Source organism: Lethenteron reissneri, chromosome 50, assembly GCF_015708825.2.
Source record: "Lethenteron reissneri isolate LAM-NWPU_2019-01 chromosome 50, ASM1570882v1, whole genome shotgun sequence".
Classification (NCBI taxonomy): domain Eukaryota; kingdom Metazoa; phylum Chordata; class Hyperoartia; order Petromyzontiformes; family Petromyzontidae; genus Lethenteron; species Lethenteron reissneri.
Window position 1 is genome coordinate 4,535,450 of NC_083828.1, and position 19,386 is coordinate 4,554,835.

The window sequence follows — 19,386 nt, forward strand, 5'->3', positions numbered from 1 at the left end:
GAGGCCCTTATGGACCACAAAGCCAAGTGTTATCGAGCACATATTCATACCGGCACGGCACCACACCCCTGCCGCATTTATAGTGGCGGAAGTGACTCGGCACGCTAAAAGTAGAAACGGGAGTTTCCAGGTTGGAAATATTCCCCCCTAGCATTCGAATAACGCGGCTAAAATGCTTGCAGTGAGGGATAATTGTTGGGGCTGTTTCAAAGCGATAGGTCTCGTGTGGCTCCAGGCCTTTTGAAATGGAAACGCGCGGATCAAAGATTCCCTGCCTCTGGCCTCAGAGCTGGTAACCATATGTTCGTTTCACCACTCATATCCACGCCGGTTAAATGTTGTGAAAGATGAGCCCGTTACCACCGCGATTGTTTGCGTGCAACGATCAATCAATCGATCATCGCGCATAGTCAGCAAAGGGCCGTTGCTCCAGCCGTGCGACCTCTTGCGACAGCATTCACAAAAACCAGTCCTTGCTGCTGTTCCCGTGTCACGAGTAATTTCTCTTACCCGGGGGAGGGGGGGGGGGGCGGGAGTGATCACGTGGACGGCGCCATTCGTTTGAGGGTCGCAGTCTGCTTTGAACATCGACTGCCAGCAGCCGAAGTGCGCAGTTTGGCGGAGTTTGCGCACCAAGGCGGGGCGACGCGTCCGCGGAGTGACAGCCGTCTCTCTGGCACTAATAAGCTCTCTAACACGTCATAGGCTTTCGCGACCAATATCATCCATAATAGAGGTTTTTTTTTGGGTTAGATCATGTAAATATATAAATGTGTCGTTGAAACCTGCCACCGCTCGCCTGATGAAGCTAGTTGTAATTACTGGCAATACGTCGTACTCAGATTGTAAATGTGGCACTCCAACAGACCGGTTAGTGCTGTACTAGTACACTACACTATACACTACTATACACTATACTATACACTACACTATACACTACACTATACACTAGTGCAGTACTAGTACACTACACTATACACTACTATACACTACACTATACACTACACTATACACTAGTGCTGTACTAGTACACTACACTATACACTAGTGCTGTACTAGTGACGAATTGGCCACGTTCTGTTTACGTGACAACCCTTACTAGTTGGCTGTGTCGGGTGGCGGCTGGTTTTCACGACACTTTCATTTATTTACGCGATCTAACAAAAAAAAACTCTTACGGATAATAAGCTCTCGATCGCGAGGAGACCGGCTCGATCGTGAGGAGACCGGCTCGTACATGGAGGCATTCCATCAAAGACACAACGAAGTCGAACAGTCGGACGCCAAGAGGGCTTGCTTGGCATCGCATGTGGAAGGACTGTAGCCGATCCAAATCAGCAATTGATCAACTAGAATACTTCCACAGCAATGTCACGCTCCGATTTGCGCACCCATCTGCAGCAAATACATGTTCACAAGATGCCAAGGCAGTCCATTCAGAGAGCCTCTGTTTTGTTAGGCGATTGGGCTTAATGACAAATTGTGCGCAGAGAAACGGGCAAACGCACGCACGCACAGACGCACGCACAGACGCACGCACGCATGTGTAAGGTGTGCAGGCTCACACCCTCATGCTCACGCTCCCAACGCACGTGAACTCACCGCACTGGGCATCATCTTCGTCGTTTGCTGTGGTCAATCCACTGCTGGATGAAGGCCTCTTTATGCCTGTCGCCACCTCTCACGATGCTTCAAAATCCAGTTCGATGCGATATTGATCCACGTTAACATTGTATTGTGATTATTATGCAAACACACCAAGTGCCCTCGCACACTGACAGATACGCAGACAGACGTAATAATCAGCATAGCAGTAATCGGCTCCCTAAAATAATGATCCTAATTCTGCGAAATGTCTCGTCCTGTCAAACGTTAGAACATTTCTCTGTCAACAGTGAACAGACAATGTTTTCGTCTGAGATGTAATGCCTACAAAATGAGATTGTTTATATTTTTATATTTAGTAAACGCTTTTTTTCTTCATTGTGACATATTGTGACAAATAAACTGATCAAAGGCAAAGATCCCGCGTGTAGCCTTGACAGACCTTTGGGGCAAATGTGCTGTTAGCGAGCGCCTATGAAGGCCGGAACAGCGTACGACAGAGGTGGGTGGCCAGCACCAAGCCCAGCCGCCTTTGTCTCCCCAGTGGTGATGTTTAAACGCCATACCAGGTACTCATTTGAGGCTGAGTCGACCTGGGGGAGGCACAGGACCGGTTCAGTTAATCGCCACTGGTGTTGGCCGTGAGTGGGAATTGGGTTCGTAGTGCAGTGCGCTAACCACTGCACTACCGCTCCATCCCAACTGATTAAACGCATGCACATATCCCTGATGATTTGAAGTCCATGGTGCAGCTGTCAATTACCGAATGCCCTCTTGACGATTACGCTCCGAGGGTGTCACGGGGTTTCACGTCTTTTTTCGCTGCACAAGCGCTGACACGTTGAGAGTTTGGGACTTTTCTCACCGCCTCTTGCGTGCCGCCTAACCTTTCACGATGATTGAGCGCGGGGCGACCAAGCGCACGAAGCACACGATCCCACACCTCTGTCCTTAATTGGTGGATCGATGTATGGTAGCGTGATTTTTGTTTCTTCGTTCTCTCTTTTTCTTTCCGTCAAATTTTATTCGGATTTTTGTAGTTTTTTTTTGCAATCGGCGTCGTGAGACGAAGAATCCGTTCGGAAATCTCACGGCAATGCAGCCCCCCCCCCCCGTCCACGCTAGAGAATGGCCCACGGAAGTGGATATCTCAGAGCGACCTCTGAAATCCATCCACAGAGTAGGGGGTGGCACCTTTCCACCAGAGGTCGCAAACGGGTTTTGATTCCTTACCCGTACCCGGCCGCACCAGGGTCGCAAACGGGTACCTGTACCCGTACCCTACCCGATACCCGGCTACCCGTACCCGGCCGGGTATCGGGTAGGGTACGGGTAACGGGTACCCGATTGCGACCTCTGGGATGAAGCCATGTTGTAGGTGCGGCTGGGTTGATTCTAGGAACTTGAATTGTGAGAAGAGACAAGACGTTGGGAAATGAGTGAGAAACGGTTACTCACCAGTGACTCACGGCCTACCCGTACCCGGCCGCACCAGGGTCGCAAACGGGTACCCGTACCCGGCCGGGTACGGGTAGCCAGGTATCGGGTAGGGTACGGGTATCGGGTACCCGATTGCGACCTTTGCTTTCCACCCACTGCATTTGAGACCAATGATCTGTGATTGACAGCCAAACCATAATTTAATTCTCGGAGGTGGAATTCAGCCATATTAATCACGGAACTAAATTTGACCAAATCCACTATAAAACTCGGTTACATCACAGGCGGCTGAAACCAGAATTGGGGCCCAGGATCTCAGCAGTGCTGACTCAGCGCTTTGACCTCTGAACTCTGAGCCACCCAGCCACCTCTGAGGGTATTTTGTTGTTAAAACATTGTAATCTAGATTGTAATACATTTGTGGAACATTTGAGTAAAACTAAATATCGCTTTAAAAAAACGCCAAAGTCAAGGAAGAAAGTGTATATTCGAACAAGTCTTGGAGTGGCACTCATCTCCACGTTGGATATTGCACATTTGCGTGGCTGGAACCGTGGCTTTTGGTTGCCGAACGAATACATTGTGAGGTCGCACTAATTACCTACAAAGGGCTTGCCACAAATTAACCACAATGCCTTGCTGATCTCGTCAAGGAGCATAAACCATCACGCGAACTCCGGTCATCCTTGCAGCTGCGGCTTTTTGGCTAGCCGTCGAACAAAGACGGTCACTGCATTGCGCGCTTTCAGATGTGCTTCCGCGGCCGTCTGGAATGCTCTTCCTTTCCAATATTAGGAAGTCAATGGAGCTATGCATTTTAAAATCTAGATTGAAAACTCATTTCTTTTGAACTGCTTTTTGTGTTTAGTTTGCTGTCCTCCCCGCGCACCTCTGATTAGCGCGGTTGGCTTTGTATGGCACGAACGAAGTTCCACATATTTCGATGGTCTTAAAGACAGGGCGGAATCAAAATTACGAGATAAAGAGGCATACTAGCGCAGTTTATTGTGTTTTTATAAAACTGATCTTAGTATTGAGAAACAACGTAGCCATCAATATGCCTAAATACGAACATTTGTAATCGGTGCACATTTACTGCTGTGACGTACGGATCAGAAACATTGACATGAATAAAGGAAATAGGACGAGAGTTCTTCACTCATTACCAGGCACGAAGCACTCACCGCACATCTCCTTGGCGACTTGATGAATTGTGGCAAAATCCGTTCAGGAGTCAATAATTATGTTATTGCCTTTTTTACCATCGCATTTGTCCTACCGTTCTGTTGCTGTAAAGTTTTGTTCTCGCCATCAGCCTAAATGTGGCATCACAGCATCTCATTTGCGTCGTATATTTGTGACACTTAAACCACCGAGTCTGATGCACGCACTGCGATACGCGTGGCTAGGGCCTTACGAATGTATTTTAATACAGATAGGAACAACAGGTTCCACACTGCCCACCAGGGATTATTTCTCTGTCTGTCGTGCATAATTGTCTGTCGTGCACGAATGCGCCGTACAACCAAGTTCCTACCTGCCCACTCCGAAGGAACGTGTTGGGAAACCGAGAGCCCTCGTCACATGCCTTGCTAATTGCCATCGTTACGTATTTCCGTTCCTCAGCAACTAGGGGGAGCTCATGACTAAGTAGTTCACATTTGCAAACGGCACGGCTCAGATGTGGCAGTCGTTTAAATCGGAGGGCAGCCGATCCCAGAGGTCGCAAACGGGTTTTGATTCCGTACCCGTACCCGGCCGCATCAGGGTAGCAAATGGATACCCGTACCCGTACCCGGCCGGGTACGGGTACCCGTTCCCTACCCGTACCCTACCCGAAATGAGTGACAAACGGTTACTCACCAGTGACTCACGGCCTACCCGTACCCGTACCCGGCCGCACCAGGGTCGCAAACGGCTACCCGTACCCGTACCCGACCGGGTATGGGTAGTCGGGTATCGAGTAGGGTACGGGTATCAGGTACCCCGTTGCGACCTCTGGCCTATCCCCAGGGACGAGGATGACATCACGCTCACCTGACCCAGGCATTTACCACTCGCCATAGACCATCACCAGTCACCATATCACTTGGCACTCTCCAACATAATCATTAGTTTTCGATTTAAAGCTTTTGTGACTGCAGGGATTCATCTTATTGGTTCTTTCGGTAAAGTCACGTAGAAGGGAAATAATAAAATAATAAAAATCTAACATAATAAAATAAAATTCTCACGACATTTCGGCCACAACACAAGCAGCCATCCTCAGGTGAAGAAACAGAGCTGTCGGAAAGACAGCGTCTTATTGACCACCGCTAAGCTTAGACGCTGTCTTTCCGACAGCTCTTGTTTCTTCACCTGAGGACAGCTGCTTGTGTTGTGGCGGAAACGTCGTGAGAATTTTATTTTATTATGTTTTATTTTTATTATTTTATTATTTCCCTTCTACGTGACTTTACCGAAATAACCAAAAAGATAGTCATTAGTATTGTGCAGAATATGAATGACAAAATATATAAGCGGGCTATTTCTTCATATATCGCTCCACAAAAAAATGTAGTATTCTTTACAAAACCCATTGGCCCCACGACCATGTCGGAGTGAGTCATTTCAGCAGCATTGATTCAGGACAAGCAAACACTGTCCTAGTTTCGACATACGGTGCCCCATCAGGCTTAATTGAATCGACGCTGGTAAACAAGCAAGGACTCCCCTCCCATTGAGGTATGGGTCCTAGTTTGATGCAACATTATGAAACATGAACAGAGTCCAATCAGCAACCATGGAGAGTATAATTAAACATGTAAGCGGACAATATTGTGTCCATAATATGTATTTGGGGAGGGGGGGTTGTGAGATACCGGTCACCACTGATGTTTATCATTGCCAGGAATGGAACTCGGGGTATGGAGACTAAACGGAATTATTTATTTTAATTTATTTTCACTGCGATTATTTTTCTTGTAATGTGTATTTTTTTTGTTCTCGTTATTTATGTATTCATTCAAGTAGTGGGGGTTTAGTTTTTTTTATGATCTGTGTACTGAATTGGATAATTGATGTACAGCATTGTTGGATGCAATTGCATGAATGACACGATATAAAATGTAATACTGGTAGGAACCTCCTGGTTACACCAGCCCACAGGGGATTATTGTGTCCGTCGTGCAGGGAGGGGCTGGGTGGGGAGGGAGGGGCTGGGTGGGGAGGGGAGGGTGGGGAGGGGCTGGGTGGGGAGGGTAGGGAAGGGCTGGGTGAGGAGGGTGGGGAGGGGCTGGGAGGGGAGGGTAGGGCTGGGTGGGGGGTGGGGCTGGGTGGGGAGGGGCTGGTCACCCCGTGGTGCCCTTATAAAACTCAACGTTTAACCTACTCACGCCGGCTTGTGTCCGCCCTCACAGTCGGCCATATTTGCGGAATACACCACGCCGCCGTTGACCCTGGCCATTGACCGAGCAACCCAACGTTCCTACCAGCTCCCTCCGCAGGACAATGTGTTATTATTATTATAAGGTCGCAGTGCAGTGCACTAGCTGCTGCTCTACTCGACTTCTCCCCACTGCAACCACAAAGACAAACATCCACCAGTATATTCTTGGACAGATGCTTGTGTTGGAGCAAGTGCTATTAGCGAGCATCTTGAGGCATTAGTGGAAGGTGGTGCCTTCCAAGTAAATTGTACTCATTGTTTTTTTTCGGTAAAGTCACGTATGTAGAAATAAAGTAAAATGTAACTAAATTAAATTAAAATAAATCACGACGTTTCGAACGCAACACACGCGATCATTATCAGGTGGAAATGTGGCAAACACACAGCAAGGGAACACACAGGGGGACACCAAGCACACAGCCCACACAGAGAACGGTAAACTGCACGGAGGCAAACAACAAGAAGAAGATGGGAGACGCGAACTCAACAAAGCTTAGAAACATAATGTGATGCAAAACCAGTCGGCCAACAACACAGTCAGACACTAACCTGGTTGACCACGTATTTCAAAAGACTGCTAAATTTCGTGTTCAACTTCTGGGTCATTGCAAATTATTATTATGACGGCCGGCACGTCCCACGAGTGGGTAGGCGGCCAACACCGCACCCGGCTGCCTTTGTCTCCCCACTGCTGATATTTGCACACCTACGCCAGGTACTCATTTAACGCCAAGTCGGCATACAGATGGCCAAGCACCGGTTTAGATAATCGTCACTGTTGTTGGCTGTGAGCGGGACTTGAACTGGGGTCGCCAGGTTCGTAGCGCAGTGTTCTAACTGCTACACTACTGCTCCCTGCTCAAACAGAGATACAGATCCACCGTTTAGCCGTAACAGACTGTCACGGCAAGTGCCATTAGCGCGTACCCATGAACTCTGGGTGCTAGGTTCATAGGGCAGTGCGCTAACCACCACACTTTGGCTCCGACACACCCACACAGATAGATTTTTTTCCCCCTCTATTACTGTTACAGTTGTGAAGTATGCACATAATGCGCAATGCCCTGTCTCCTTCATGAGCTAAATTGTGCCCTTATGCAGTTGAGCCCTGCGGGGTTCATGGCAGAGGTATCATTATTTGTCACTGGCATTTCCAACGGTGTGAGTGAAAACTCGTGACCTCCCTTCTTGCAAGACTGGTGTTCAAGTAAGCGTGAATTTAAAAAACCCGTAGAGAGATGGTTGGGAGGCTCAAGGGGGCATACTATTGCGCCAGATTTGTTGAGCGAGCACCCCCTGAGAATCTTGGTGCTGACCGCCTAACCTTGGTGAATCCGGGTTCTCAAGTGTGGAGAGTTTGTGGTCTTTGCCCGATCATCAATGACTCGCAGAGACCCATAGGGTCGCATAGAAGCCCCTAAACTCATGTGGAGACCCATAGACTCACGTAGATTGGTGTGATTAATATGGGTTCTCAATTGTAGCCCAATCACGAATAACACTAATTCTAATTGCTATAGTAATGGCTGCACAAAAACGCTTTTACATTTTTTTTCGTTTCTCTTTATAGCTAAGCTCCAGCTTTGAGAATTTAAACATATCAGTATGATGGACATGCAACAAACACTCCTTGCAGGGCATGTAAAAAGCTGCGCCTAGCGTGGAAAAAGAGGCCTACCGAAGTGACTTGAGAAACAGTTCCGTGACATCAACTTCCCAGGGCCGTTTCTTGACACACGGCAGTGTGCGCGCGCGTGTGAGCGCTGCTCCCTGCGAAGAGTCCTGGATGTAAATTCCCTTAATGACTACCGATACAGCGCAGATTGGAAACATAACCAGCGGACGAGAGAAAAAAAAAAATCCGTCGCACACACACAAAACATTTTGAGACCCGTAAACGTGACTGTGCGAGGCCCTAGAGCTTGGCTATAAGCCGCCCTGACCCGCGCTGACCTACGGTAACCCGTGCTAACTAAAGCACTTTGTCTTGAGCCCGCTCTCCCCATTCCGCTCCCACCCCTCCCCGTGCGTGCCGTGACCCCGGAGCGTGGGGAGGCAGTGTGATTGATGGTGGGTGACACCGTGAGTTATGGGCCTTGCGCGGTTAATAACAACATCGTTGCAACAGGTGGTCGAATGCTTTGGCAACCCGCGGTCTGTGGTTGGGGGGGGAGGTTTTTTTGTGTTTTTATATCAGAAATTTAATAACAATGCTTTATTGTAGCGCTCTCTTTTTTTTAGATTCGGCCATACTTCACCACTTTGGTCAGTGTGGGCTGGCGAAGGGCCCAGGAGAGGGGTCGCGTCGCAGCTGGTTTGAGATAATGCTCGCGCCACTGACCATGACGTCGGGAGGGCTTCATCCAGCAGCGGATCGACGGGGTTGTGAATAAATTGACATTATGTTGGTCATAGCCATAAGCCTATGGCCAAGCCACTCGAAATGCGCCTGATCTCGTCAGATTTTGGAAGCTCAGTAAGTAGTGCTGGGATGGGCGACTGCCATGCACAAACAGGTTGCTGTAGGCGGCTGCGGGGAACTAAATTCTGGGCAGCAGAGGGCGGTGTAGAAAAATCCATTGTTGCACTGTATTTCTATGCTCCCACCACTTTTCTCCCGGCCTTCACCAACCCGTACTGACCGGCGTGGAGTATGTCCAAATAACCCCCGTGACCTCCGTGGCGTGGGGCGGCTGTAATCCAACAGTGGATTGTGGACATCACGGGAAGAGATGGTGGTGAACAGCAGCAACGCGGTTTGTTACTCGGCTACAAAGTGAAATAATGTCCACGTTCAAACGAGCAATGCGGTGGAAATTCAGAGCCAGGAGTGGGAGCTCCACATTTCCATGGTGGGGGTCAGTCTCTCCATAGGATCGCCCCCCCCCACCCCAGACATGACAAAGACAAGAGCCCCCGTATAGCCCTAACATACTTTTTGGGACAAGTGCTGTTCGCAAGCACCTATGAAGGCTGGCACAGCACACGAGGGGGTGGGTGGCCAACGCCACTCCCGGCCGCCTTTGTCTCTCCATTAATGATGTTTACGCACTGTACTCATATGAGGCTGAGTCGACCTACAGGAGGCCAAGGAACGGTTCAGACAATTGTCACAGGTGATGGCCGTGAGCGGGAATCAAACTCGGGTCATAGGGTTCGCAGCACAGCGTGCTAACCATTACCCCCACCACTCCCGCACACACACTCACACGCACAGTGAACTCCTGCAAATGATTAGTCCACCGTTTGGCATCGCACCATTATATCTGCGCCTCTGTTTTCTTTTAATTAGGAACCACTCACTAAAACGGCAATTGGGTATTTGTGTTTAATTCACGGGTTAGGGCTTTCGCTGTGATTTTTTTTTTTAACGGTCGCTAGCGTGTACCGCCCGTGCCCAATTACGCCCTCAAGTCCACGCGAGGTCTCTCCTCGCCGGCGTCCATCGCCGCAGCCCCCGCAAAGTCACGAAGCCCAGGCCCCGCTCGCTCACCCGCTCGCTCGCTCGGATGGCCCTCCGGAATTTTACGTCTCAATGTGTCGTTCCTAATTGTCGAGTGCCCGGCCTCATGACCTCCCGAGTGCCAGGAACCTTTTCACCCCTCCGTGGTTTATTTCGAAGTGCCGCCCCTTTCGGCGAGGGTTTGGATTAACTCGGCTCTTATTCCGCTGTGACCCCCCCCCCCCGGTTGATCACGGAGGTCGGTTCACAATGGCCGAGTCGGACCACTGAGCTGAAACCTCTGGAGATGTTTGTGGCCAGCTGCCGCGGTGTCGTGGTTGCCACGCTGGACTTGCAACCCAGAGGCCACCGGTCGCGTGCGGTGGGATAAAGTTGTGGGTGGCTCCCACTTCTTCCGAGATGTTTGGCCAGCGTGGTAGAGTTGGGCAAATGCACAAATGTGGTTGCGTAGAACAAATCCGCTTGCGATTAGCACGATTGGTTACGTATGGTGCAAAATAAATTCAACATACAGTAAAACCTTGGATTGCGAGCATTATTCGTTCCGAAAACGTTTTTGTAATCTAAAGCACTAGTATATCAGTTGTGATCACGTGACGCTTGGCAGACAAAGCGTATACACGTACTACTCGTATTGCAAGACCTCGCTCGTTTATCAAATTGCTCGTCTTGCAAAACACTCGCAGACCAAGTTACTCGCAATCCAAGGTTTTACTGTTAATACAAATACACTTTCGGTGGAGTGTTGAATTCCCAGAGAGACCAAACACCCCACTCCCTCGCTTTATGCGGTTGTAGATGCGATCCACAAAAAGGGATCACAAAAAGCGAAACCGCACGAGACAGCTGCATGCCGAGTAGCGCACACAGTACACATGCAGTGTTGTGTTTCTATATGTATCTCTAAGTGTATGTATCTCTGTGTGTATCTCTGTCTTTGTATCACTGTGTACGAGACAGCTGCATGCCGAGTAGCGCACACAGTACACATGCAGTGTTGTGTTTCTGTATGTATCTCTAAGTGTATGTATCTCTGTGTGTATCTCTGTCTTTGTATCACTGTGTGTGAGACGGCTACCTCCCTAGTGGCGCACACAGTACACATGCAGTGTTGTGTTTCTGTATGTATCTCTAAGTGTATGTATCTCTGTGTGTATCTCTGTCTTTGTATCACTGTGTATGAGACGGCTGCCTCCCTAGTGGTGCACACAGTGTCAGTCATTGTTGTCTCATTGACGGACACCGTGCATAGCCACGCGCTGGTGAAATTAAAGCCGCATCGGTAAAGCGGATTTTGGCTAGAAGTCGGCGAGACGCACATTCATAGCGCGAAATCGCACAAAGCGAACCCGCACAGAGCGAGGGGAACCCACAAAGTCACCGCTCTTGTCTCTCTGTGCGATGGAAAATTCCCCCGTTGTCTTTTCGCCTCTCCGTGTGTAGCTACGTCCTAAATTCATTCTCTCGATTCCGTCTCCGGCAGAGGTCGCAACCGGGTACCCGATACCCGTACCCTACCCTATACCCGGCTACCCGTACCCGGCCGGGTACGGGTACGGGTACCCGTTTGCGACCCTGGTGCGGCCGGGTACGGGTACGGGTAGGCCGTGAGTCACTGGTGAGTAACTGTTTGTCACTCATTTCCCAACGTCTTGTCTCTTCTCACAATTCAAGTTCCTAGAACCAACCCACCCGCGCCTGCAACATGGCTTCATCCCAGAGGTCGCAACCGGGTACCCGATACCAGTACCCTACCCGATACCCGGCTACCCGTACCCGGCCGGGTACAGGTACCCGTTTGCGACCCTGGTGCGGCCGGGCACGGGTACGGGTAGACCGTGAGTCACTGGTGAGTAACTGTTTGTCACTCATTTCCCAACGTCTTGTCTCTTCTCACAATTCAAGTTCCTAGAATCAACCCACCTGCGCCTGCAACATGGCTTCATCCCAGAGGTCGCAATCAGGTACCCGATACCTGTACCTGTAACCTACCCGTACCCGGCCGGGTACGGGTAGGGTACGGGTACGGCCGGGTACGGGTACCCGTTTGCGACCCTGGTGCAGCCGGGTATGGGTAAGGAATCAAAACCCGTTTGCGACCTCTGGTCTCCGGCTTTCGTCCCGTCTTGTTTTGTGCGCGCAACACGCGCCGCTGGGCTGCCAGACGTTATTGGTGAGGGCGCTCCGTCATCACAGTGGGGCCCCGTTCAAGCACGACGTTGTGGAATGTCGAGGGTAATAAAATAAGTAGATGAGCTCGCATCGCTCTCCTTCCCTCCCCCCCAATGTCAACGTTAAATTATCGGTGAGCGTGAGCTCAGTGGGAGGTTGCTCATTCTCCTCTGCTGCGTCTATTGTCTGGAACTCGCCTTCCCCCGCCATCAGTGCTGTCATCTCTCTGCCCCTGTTCAAGTCCAGACTCAAGACCTTCCTCTGCCTATGACCGACTGCCCCTCTGTCTCTATAGACTAACCATGCCCACCGTGTCGGTACAGCATCTAGAGACAGATCGGTGAGTGATCAATATGCTGCTATATGAAGGCCGCCTCGCAGCCCATCAGATTAGATATCGCCTTCAAATGAGCGAACTTTAAAACCACACCGTCTGATTAGCAAGGTTGACTACGGTACTGCGAAAAAAGTTCGGCATAGATGCAGTTGCATTCAGATGCTCAGTAAATCCAAATTGTGTTGTTTAGTCTCACACACACGGAGACCAGCGTAGACTGAGTCGTGATTAACCCGAGTTGTCTAGTGGAGCGAGTTTATGGTCTCAGCCTGTTCACCAATGGCTTGCATAGAAACCCAACGACTCCGACAGAGACCCGTAGACTCGCATAGAGACATGACGGTTTAACAGTCTCGGCTCAATCTTATTCACACCCGCCTCCTGCCTTACTTGCCTTAGTCCACCCTCGGAGGTGCACGTGAAGCTAGCAGCAGTGAGATGTATTTATTTAAATCGATACGGGACCCACGCATTGCCTACGAGACCTCGGCCATTGAGATTAAATCTCAAGCGTTTTTGTCGGTATCCCAATTTCCAGTTGATTGCAATATGTGCCCTTACATGTAATGTTTTTTTTGTGTTTAGAGTTAACCCATTAACTATTAAACCGGCCTTTCACACGATCTTATCGTCACGCACACGCGCGCACGCACACGGTCAAAGATATCCTGTGTCGCCCGGAGGGACTGCTGCGGTGGCGAGCGATCGTTAGTGAGCACCCATTGAGGCTGGCGCCGCATCAGCAGCACCACTCTTGGCCATCTTTGTCTCTCCAATGCTCATGTTTACACGCCGCACCAGATACTCATTTAGGGTCCTCACCGATCCTGTTCAAATCCCTTCCAGGGCTCAACTCAGCCCATGATTATCTTCCTTTCATGGTCGATAAGATGAGCGTCGCTTTGCGGGAAGTCAACAATGATTGCCCTATGCAGGGACAAGTTCCTGCCATGGGTATGTTGCATTTCTACGACTGGCTCACGGGATGCCTACACGGACGAATGCTGCCCAGCTTGCCTTTGACATGGAGGCACTTTGACACTTCGAGCTGAACATATCATACCACCGCTGCAGCAAACTCGTCCAAAAGGTCGCGACAGCAAAAATTACATTGACGCCACCAGAGCGCTCTCCATCGCTTCCTTCTCTCTGCCAGGTTCCACAGCTTTTTTCGCAGTCAAAAACCACCTGACCTCCAGGGTTCGACCTCTCACAGTGCCATCACCACAAGCGGCCGGCTTCACGTCTTTGAAACCCCCCACCCCCCGCCCACCTCCTACGCATTTCACAAGTAGTAGTAATCCCATATCTGCATTTCCCATAAATATGCTAAATTCCTCTTGATATGCAAATTATTTTGTCAAGGCGCTCTTCCCCTTCCAACCCAGCTTAAATATACGCTCCAAGCATGGTGGTGTTTCATTCAGACGCTGTCTCCCCGACAGACCTGGTCTTCACCTGAGGTTGGCTGCTTGCGTTGTGGCCGAAAAGTCGTGAGAATTATTTTATGATGTTTTATTTTTATTAGTTTATTATTTCCCTTCTACGTGACTTTACCGAAAGAATCAAGAAGATTCACGACTTCCCTTTGGTCGCCGATCCCTGGTTGCCACTCCCACTGACCATCTCCGTGACCTGCCCTCGTCCCCCACTACACACCTCCCCTGCCCCCACCGATCACAACATTCTCTTGCCGAATCCATCCGTGAAACTCTCCTACCACGTTTTGTTCCCGACTACCGAGTTGCTTACTCTGCCCTGTTCCATCCCGTACACGTGGACCCCACCGATCACAACATCCTCTTGCCGAATCCATCCGCAACACTCTCCTACCACGTTCTGTTCCCGACCATCGAGTTGCTTATTCTGCCCTCCTCCATCCAGCGCACGTCCCCTGCCTCACCGATCACAACATCCTCTTGCCGAATCTATCCGCGAAACTTTCCTACCGTGTCTTATTCCCAACCACCGAGTTGCTTACTCTGCCCTGTTCCATCCCGTGCACGTGGACCCCACCCATCACAACCTCATCTTGCCGATAACGTCAACGTTGTTTGGTGCGGTGACCTCTTGACCGCACCTCCGACGAAGATGGTTGGCTACGTACAGTGCGAAAGACGTTCAACATACGTGCATGCATCCTGCACACTTGTTCCCAGCCATTGTAACCTCTTTTCCCCGGTTACATATGTAGTACCAATTCTACCACGTTCTATTCAGAACCTCCAGGTTGCTTACCCTATCCTGCCACTGAGTTCCTAGTGCTCTGCGAATGCTCCTCTATTCAATAGCCAGAAGCTTATTTCTGGTTCCTGTGCTAAGGTCCTGCCTATGGGACGCATGCAGCCAATGTAATCGTATTTAGAATGCAGGCGCTCGATGGATTATTCCATTGTTCCAGTAAATGAGCACCTGGTGTAGTGTGTGAACATTGTCACTGGGGAGACAAAGGCGGCCAGGCATGGTGCTGGCCACCCACCCCCTTGTGCACCGTGCCGGCCTTCATTGGTGCTCGCTAACAGCACTTGCCCCAACTGTCTGTTGAGGCTACACGGCAGAGGTCGCAAACGGGTTTTGATTCCTTACCCGTACCCGGCCGCACCAGGGTAGCAAACGGGTACCCGTACCCGGCCGGGTATCACTATATGGGGCCCATAGTTTGAGATGCATCGCCATAATCACACCCCTGTGACTCGTGTCTTTAATGTATCTCTCCGCACATACTCTGTGAATGGGAAGTTAAAGACGGGGGTCACTGTGTGCCCTCAGTTTTTTTTTTGTCGCCGTTAATGACCTCGGTGTATCGGGTAGGGTACGGGTATCGGGTACCCGATTGCGACCTCTGGGATGAAGCCATGTTGCAGGCGCGGGTGGGTTGATTCTAGGAACTTGAATTGTGAGAAGAGACAAGACGTTGGGAAATGAGTGACAAACGGTGACTCACCAGTGACTCACGGCCCACCCGTACCCGTACCCAGCCGCACCAGGGTCGCAAACGGCTACCCGTGCCCGGCCGGGTACGGGTAGCCGGGTATCGGGTAGGGTATCGGGTACTCGATTGCGACCTCTGCTATACGGGGGCTGTTTGTCCTCGTTACATTGCAGTACCGACACATACGGAGGTGGCTTTGGGAGGCCTTCATCCATCAGTGCCAATGATCATGCCTGGCGACGATAACGATGAACCATAAAATCACGTCGTGACTTCTTTCCGCAGGAAGGGTACGGTGTCGTGGTTCCGAACACCAACGACAACCGCATTGACGGAGAGAGACTGGAGCGGGAGAGAAAGAGGATGGAGGCCTCCAAGAAGGTGTGGGCTGTGTGACCTGGAGCCAACGGGCGATGCTCGCGAACCTGGAACCTCACACCGTCTCACCCGCACTGCCGCTCCTCGCTCCCGCTCGCTACGGCAGAGAGACGCCCCTGAGTTTGACTTCATTATCATTACCGCAACTTACAACAAAATGAACACCTCTGGGCTACCTGGCCATGGATAGTGATGATGATGATGATGATAACTTACAGCCACCACCATCACTACCAATCCCACTACTACCGCATCCACCATCACCATCACTACGGCCGGCTACCAAGACAAAGTTCCCCCGTATAGCCTGAATAGAGTAATGGAGCAAGTTCTGTTAGTGAGCATCTATGAAGGCCAGCACAGCACATCAGGAGGTTGCGTGTCCAGCAATCACGCGTTGCCGCTTTTGTCTCCCCAGTGGCAATGTTTACACATCGCACCAAGTACTCATTTGAGGCTGAGTCGATCTCGGGGAGGCCCTGGAATAGGTTAAGATCTTCGCCACTTTTATTGGTCACGAGTGCGAATTGAACTCGGGTCGCCAGGTTTGTATTGCACCGCGCTAACCACTCCACTACATCGCCCCACTACAACAATCTCACCCACACATACCACCACCATATAAAACCATCATCAGCACAACCACCACCACCACTGTCAACTACCACCATTACCATTGTAGTGACGGACTTGTTCTAAACGAAGGCTTTATTATTCACTGATGGCCTCAAAATGCACAAAAATCCTGAACACCTTTTGTAATTGCCCAAATTATTTTGAATCGACCGCCCCCTTCAAATTAAACAGGGGGATCGTAGCGGGCAAATGTGTAGCACACGATGAAACGTGTCGCTACAAATCGCCGAGCAGATCCAGTCAAAGCGGAGTTTGTCTCTGCCGCAAGCAACCCAGCGTGCAACTGCTCGCAACTGGTTGCAGAGATGTCCACATATAAGTGATTCAGTTGCATGCAACTGAGTTTCGCAACTGATCACTCGGGTGTGAAATGACACAATCTCCCTGATTCCCTGCACTGATCCCGTCGTTCTGTCTTGCACGATGCCAGGATCTGCAGGCCGAATCAACGCAGAGCGAGGAGGCTGTGAGTGACTCGGAGAAGCCGGAGAAGGACGAGCATGAGAGCGATGTGGAATCGGGGACTTGGAGACAGACGTCGCGTCGGAGATATCACTACGTTAGGGTGAGCCGCTCAAGTTTCAAGTTTCATTTATTGGGTATAGCCCTGTGGGCCATTCAGTTCTTGAATCGGGTGCAACCGTAACAAACAAAAAAACAAAAACATGAACAAGAAAACATCTTAAAGTGAACAAGTGACTATGTGCAAACAGAAAATCCAAGAAAAGACAGCAAAATATTGCAGAAAAAGCACCGTACACCAACACTGTGTGCAAAAATCCCAGTGGGATGCAAGTCAAACAACAACAACCACAAGACAACTTAGATTAAGACCATCAGTTTAACTCTGTACTACAACAAACAAACATGGCCAAACCGAAAAACTTTTCAAAAATCACCAAAATAAAGCCATAAAAGCAATGAAACAGTGATCACAGGAACTGTGACCGAATTTTCACAATAGGCGCAAAGACATTTGCGCTGGCCGGATCGCAAAATGATCGCGTCATCATCATCACGATTGTTATTTTCATCATCACGATCAGTGGCACTGTTATCTTTGTCATCGTCGTGGTGATCATGGGGTGCTGCCAAGGCGAGATGTTAACTACCTCGCTAAGGGGCCGTCCATAAATGACGTCACGCACCTGGGGGGGGGGGGGGGTCAGACATTTGTGACGATGTGTGACGAGGGGGGGGGGGTTTGAGAAATGTGACGTCACATCAAAATGCGCAACTTAAAATAAATATAGACAACACGTTCTACTTAATTAAATAGACTTTTTAATACATGTTTTCTCCTACAACATCAGAGTGCAGCGCCACATTAAATATGCACTACATGACAATAGTTTAAAGCGATTTTAAGCATGTTTTATTTTTTTGGGGAGGGGGGGGGCAGAGCTTTGTGACGTCATATTTGAGGGGGGGGGTCTGACTTTTTGTGACGCCGTGTGACGAAGGAGGGGGGTAAAACATTGTCCAAAATCGCGTGACGTCATTTATGGACGGGCCCAAAGTATGCAGGAGGTTATGGTTTCGATTCCGACCCTGATGCCCTGTATGTTGAAAATTTGCCTGGAATTTTCTCCAGGTCCTCCGGTTTTTCTCTCCAGATTTAGAAACGTGTGTTTAGATCATTTGGCTGCTATAAATTTACACATGATAAGCCACTTTGTAGAGCTATCATTTGTGCCCAGGTCACTTTTGAAAAGGAGCGATATAGCTGTGGGCCTTACTTAGTCAAATAAAAATAAAATGTTTTATTAATTTATAGATTATCATTGTCACTGTGCTTACAATCATGAAAATGTTTGTTATATTTAATAACTTATCCCCTCTCTCATCATCATCATCACCAGCATCATTGTGATTTTTATAAAAGCATTATCATCATCATCATCATCATCACTGTACAATCTGATTTGTGTTGGTAATCACATGTGTTCCTATGAACGTAACAAATTCAAATGTTATGAAAGCAAACATTTACAGTCCTCACTCTCGTCGCGGCAGGCAGATGCCAAAAGGGGTTAATCGTTTTCGCGAAAGCTGCCGCGGAAGATATTAAGAGTCGATATAATCAAACGATCTCGAAACAAAATGCGGCAGTATTTACCGTGAATGCATCTCATTCGCGGGAGTCTCGTTTATTTGATCTATGTCACCACCCACCCCCTCTTTCACGAGAGTGACAGCTTTCGTGATTTCATGTGGCGTCCGTATATCCGGGCTCGGCCAGAGTAGGAGAACTCTGTGTGCATCGCGATTAGGAAAATTCATCGCCACAAAGCGCAATATAATAATAATAATAATAATGGTGATCATCATTTTGTGTGTCACAAAAAATAACAAATATACAGTAGAAAGGATCTACATCCATTTTATTTACCAGGTAAAGCCCACTGAGCCATGTAGCTCTTTTGCAAAAGCGACCTGGACACAAATGATAGCTCAACGAAGTGGCTTGTCAAGTGGAAATTTATAGCAGCCAAATAATACTGGTAGGAACCACCTGGTTCCACCAGCCCACAGGGGATTATTGTGTCCGTCCGTCGTGCATCCAAAAATAGGAGGGGTCGGGCTGGGTGAGGAGGGGCTAGGTGGGGAGAGGAGGGTGGGGAAGGGCTGGGTGGGGAGGGTGGGGCTGGGTGGGGGGTGGGAGGGTTGGGGCTGGGTAGGGAGGGGCTGGTCACCCTGTGGTGCCCTTATAAAACTCAACGTTTAACCTACTCACGCCGGCTTGTGCCCGCTCTCACAGTCGGCCATATTTGCGGAATACACCACGCCGCCGTTGACCCTGGCCATTGACCGAGCAACTCAACGTTCCTACCAGCTCCCTCCGCAGGAATGTGTTCTGAATGCATGTTGATTATAAATGTGGAGGGGAAAAACCGGAGGACCCGGATAAAAATCCACGCGACCATGGGGACAACATGCAAAATCCAAATATACAGGCATTGTTAGGGTCAGGATCGAACCCACGACCTCCTGCA

The 19,386-nt window shown here is 49.6% G+C and overlaps 1 protein-coding gene across 3 annotated transcripts in view; it reads left to right on the plus strand.

The window, feature by feature from the left end:
* LOC133354995 (cotranscriptional regulator FAM172A homolog) overlaps positions 1 to 19,386 on the plus strand; it is a 59,696-nt gene that overhangs the window by 20,173 nt on the left and 20,137 nt on the right. For all 3 annotated transcript variants that reach the window (XM_061572245.1, XM_061572243.1, XM_061572244.1), the window contains 2 exons: positions 15,662 to 15,757; positions 16,821 to 16,955. In XM_061572245.1, the coding sequence (XP_061428229.1) occupies positions 15,662 to 15,757; positions 16,821 to 16,955 (231 nt within the window). The remainder of the gene's footprint in view (positions 1 to 15,661; positions 15,758 to 16,820; positions 16,956 to 19,386) is intronic.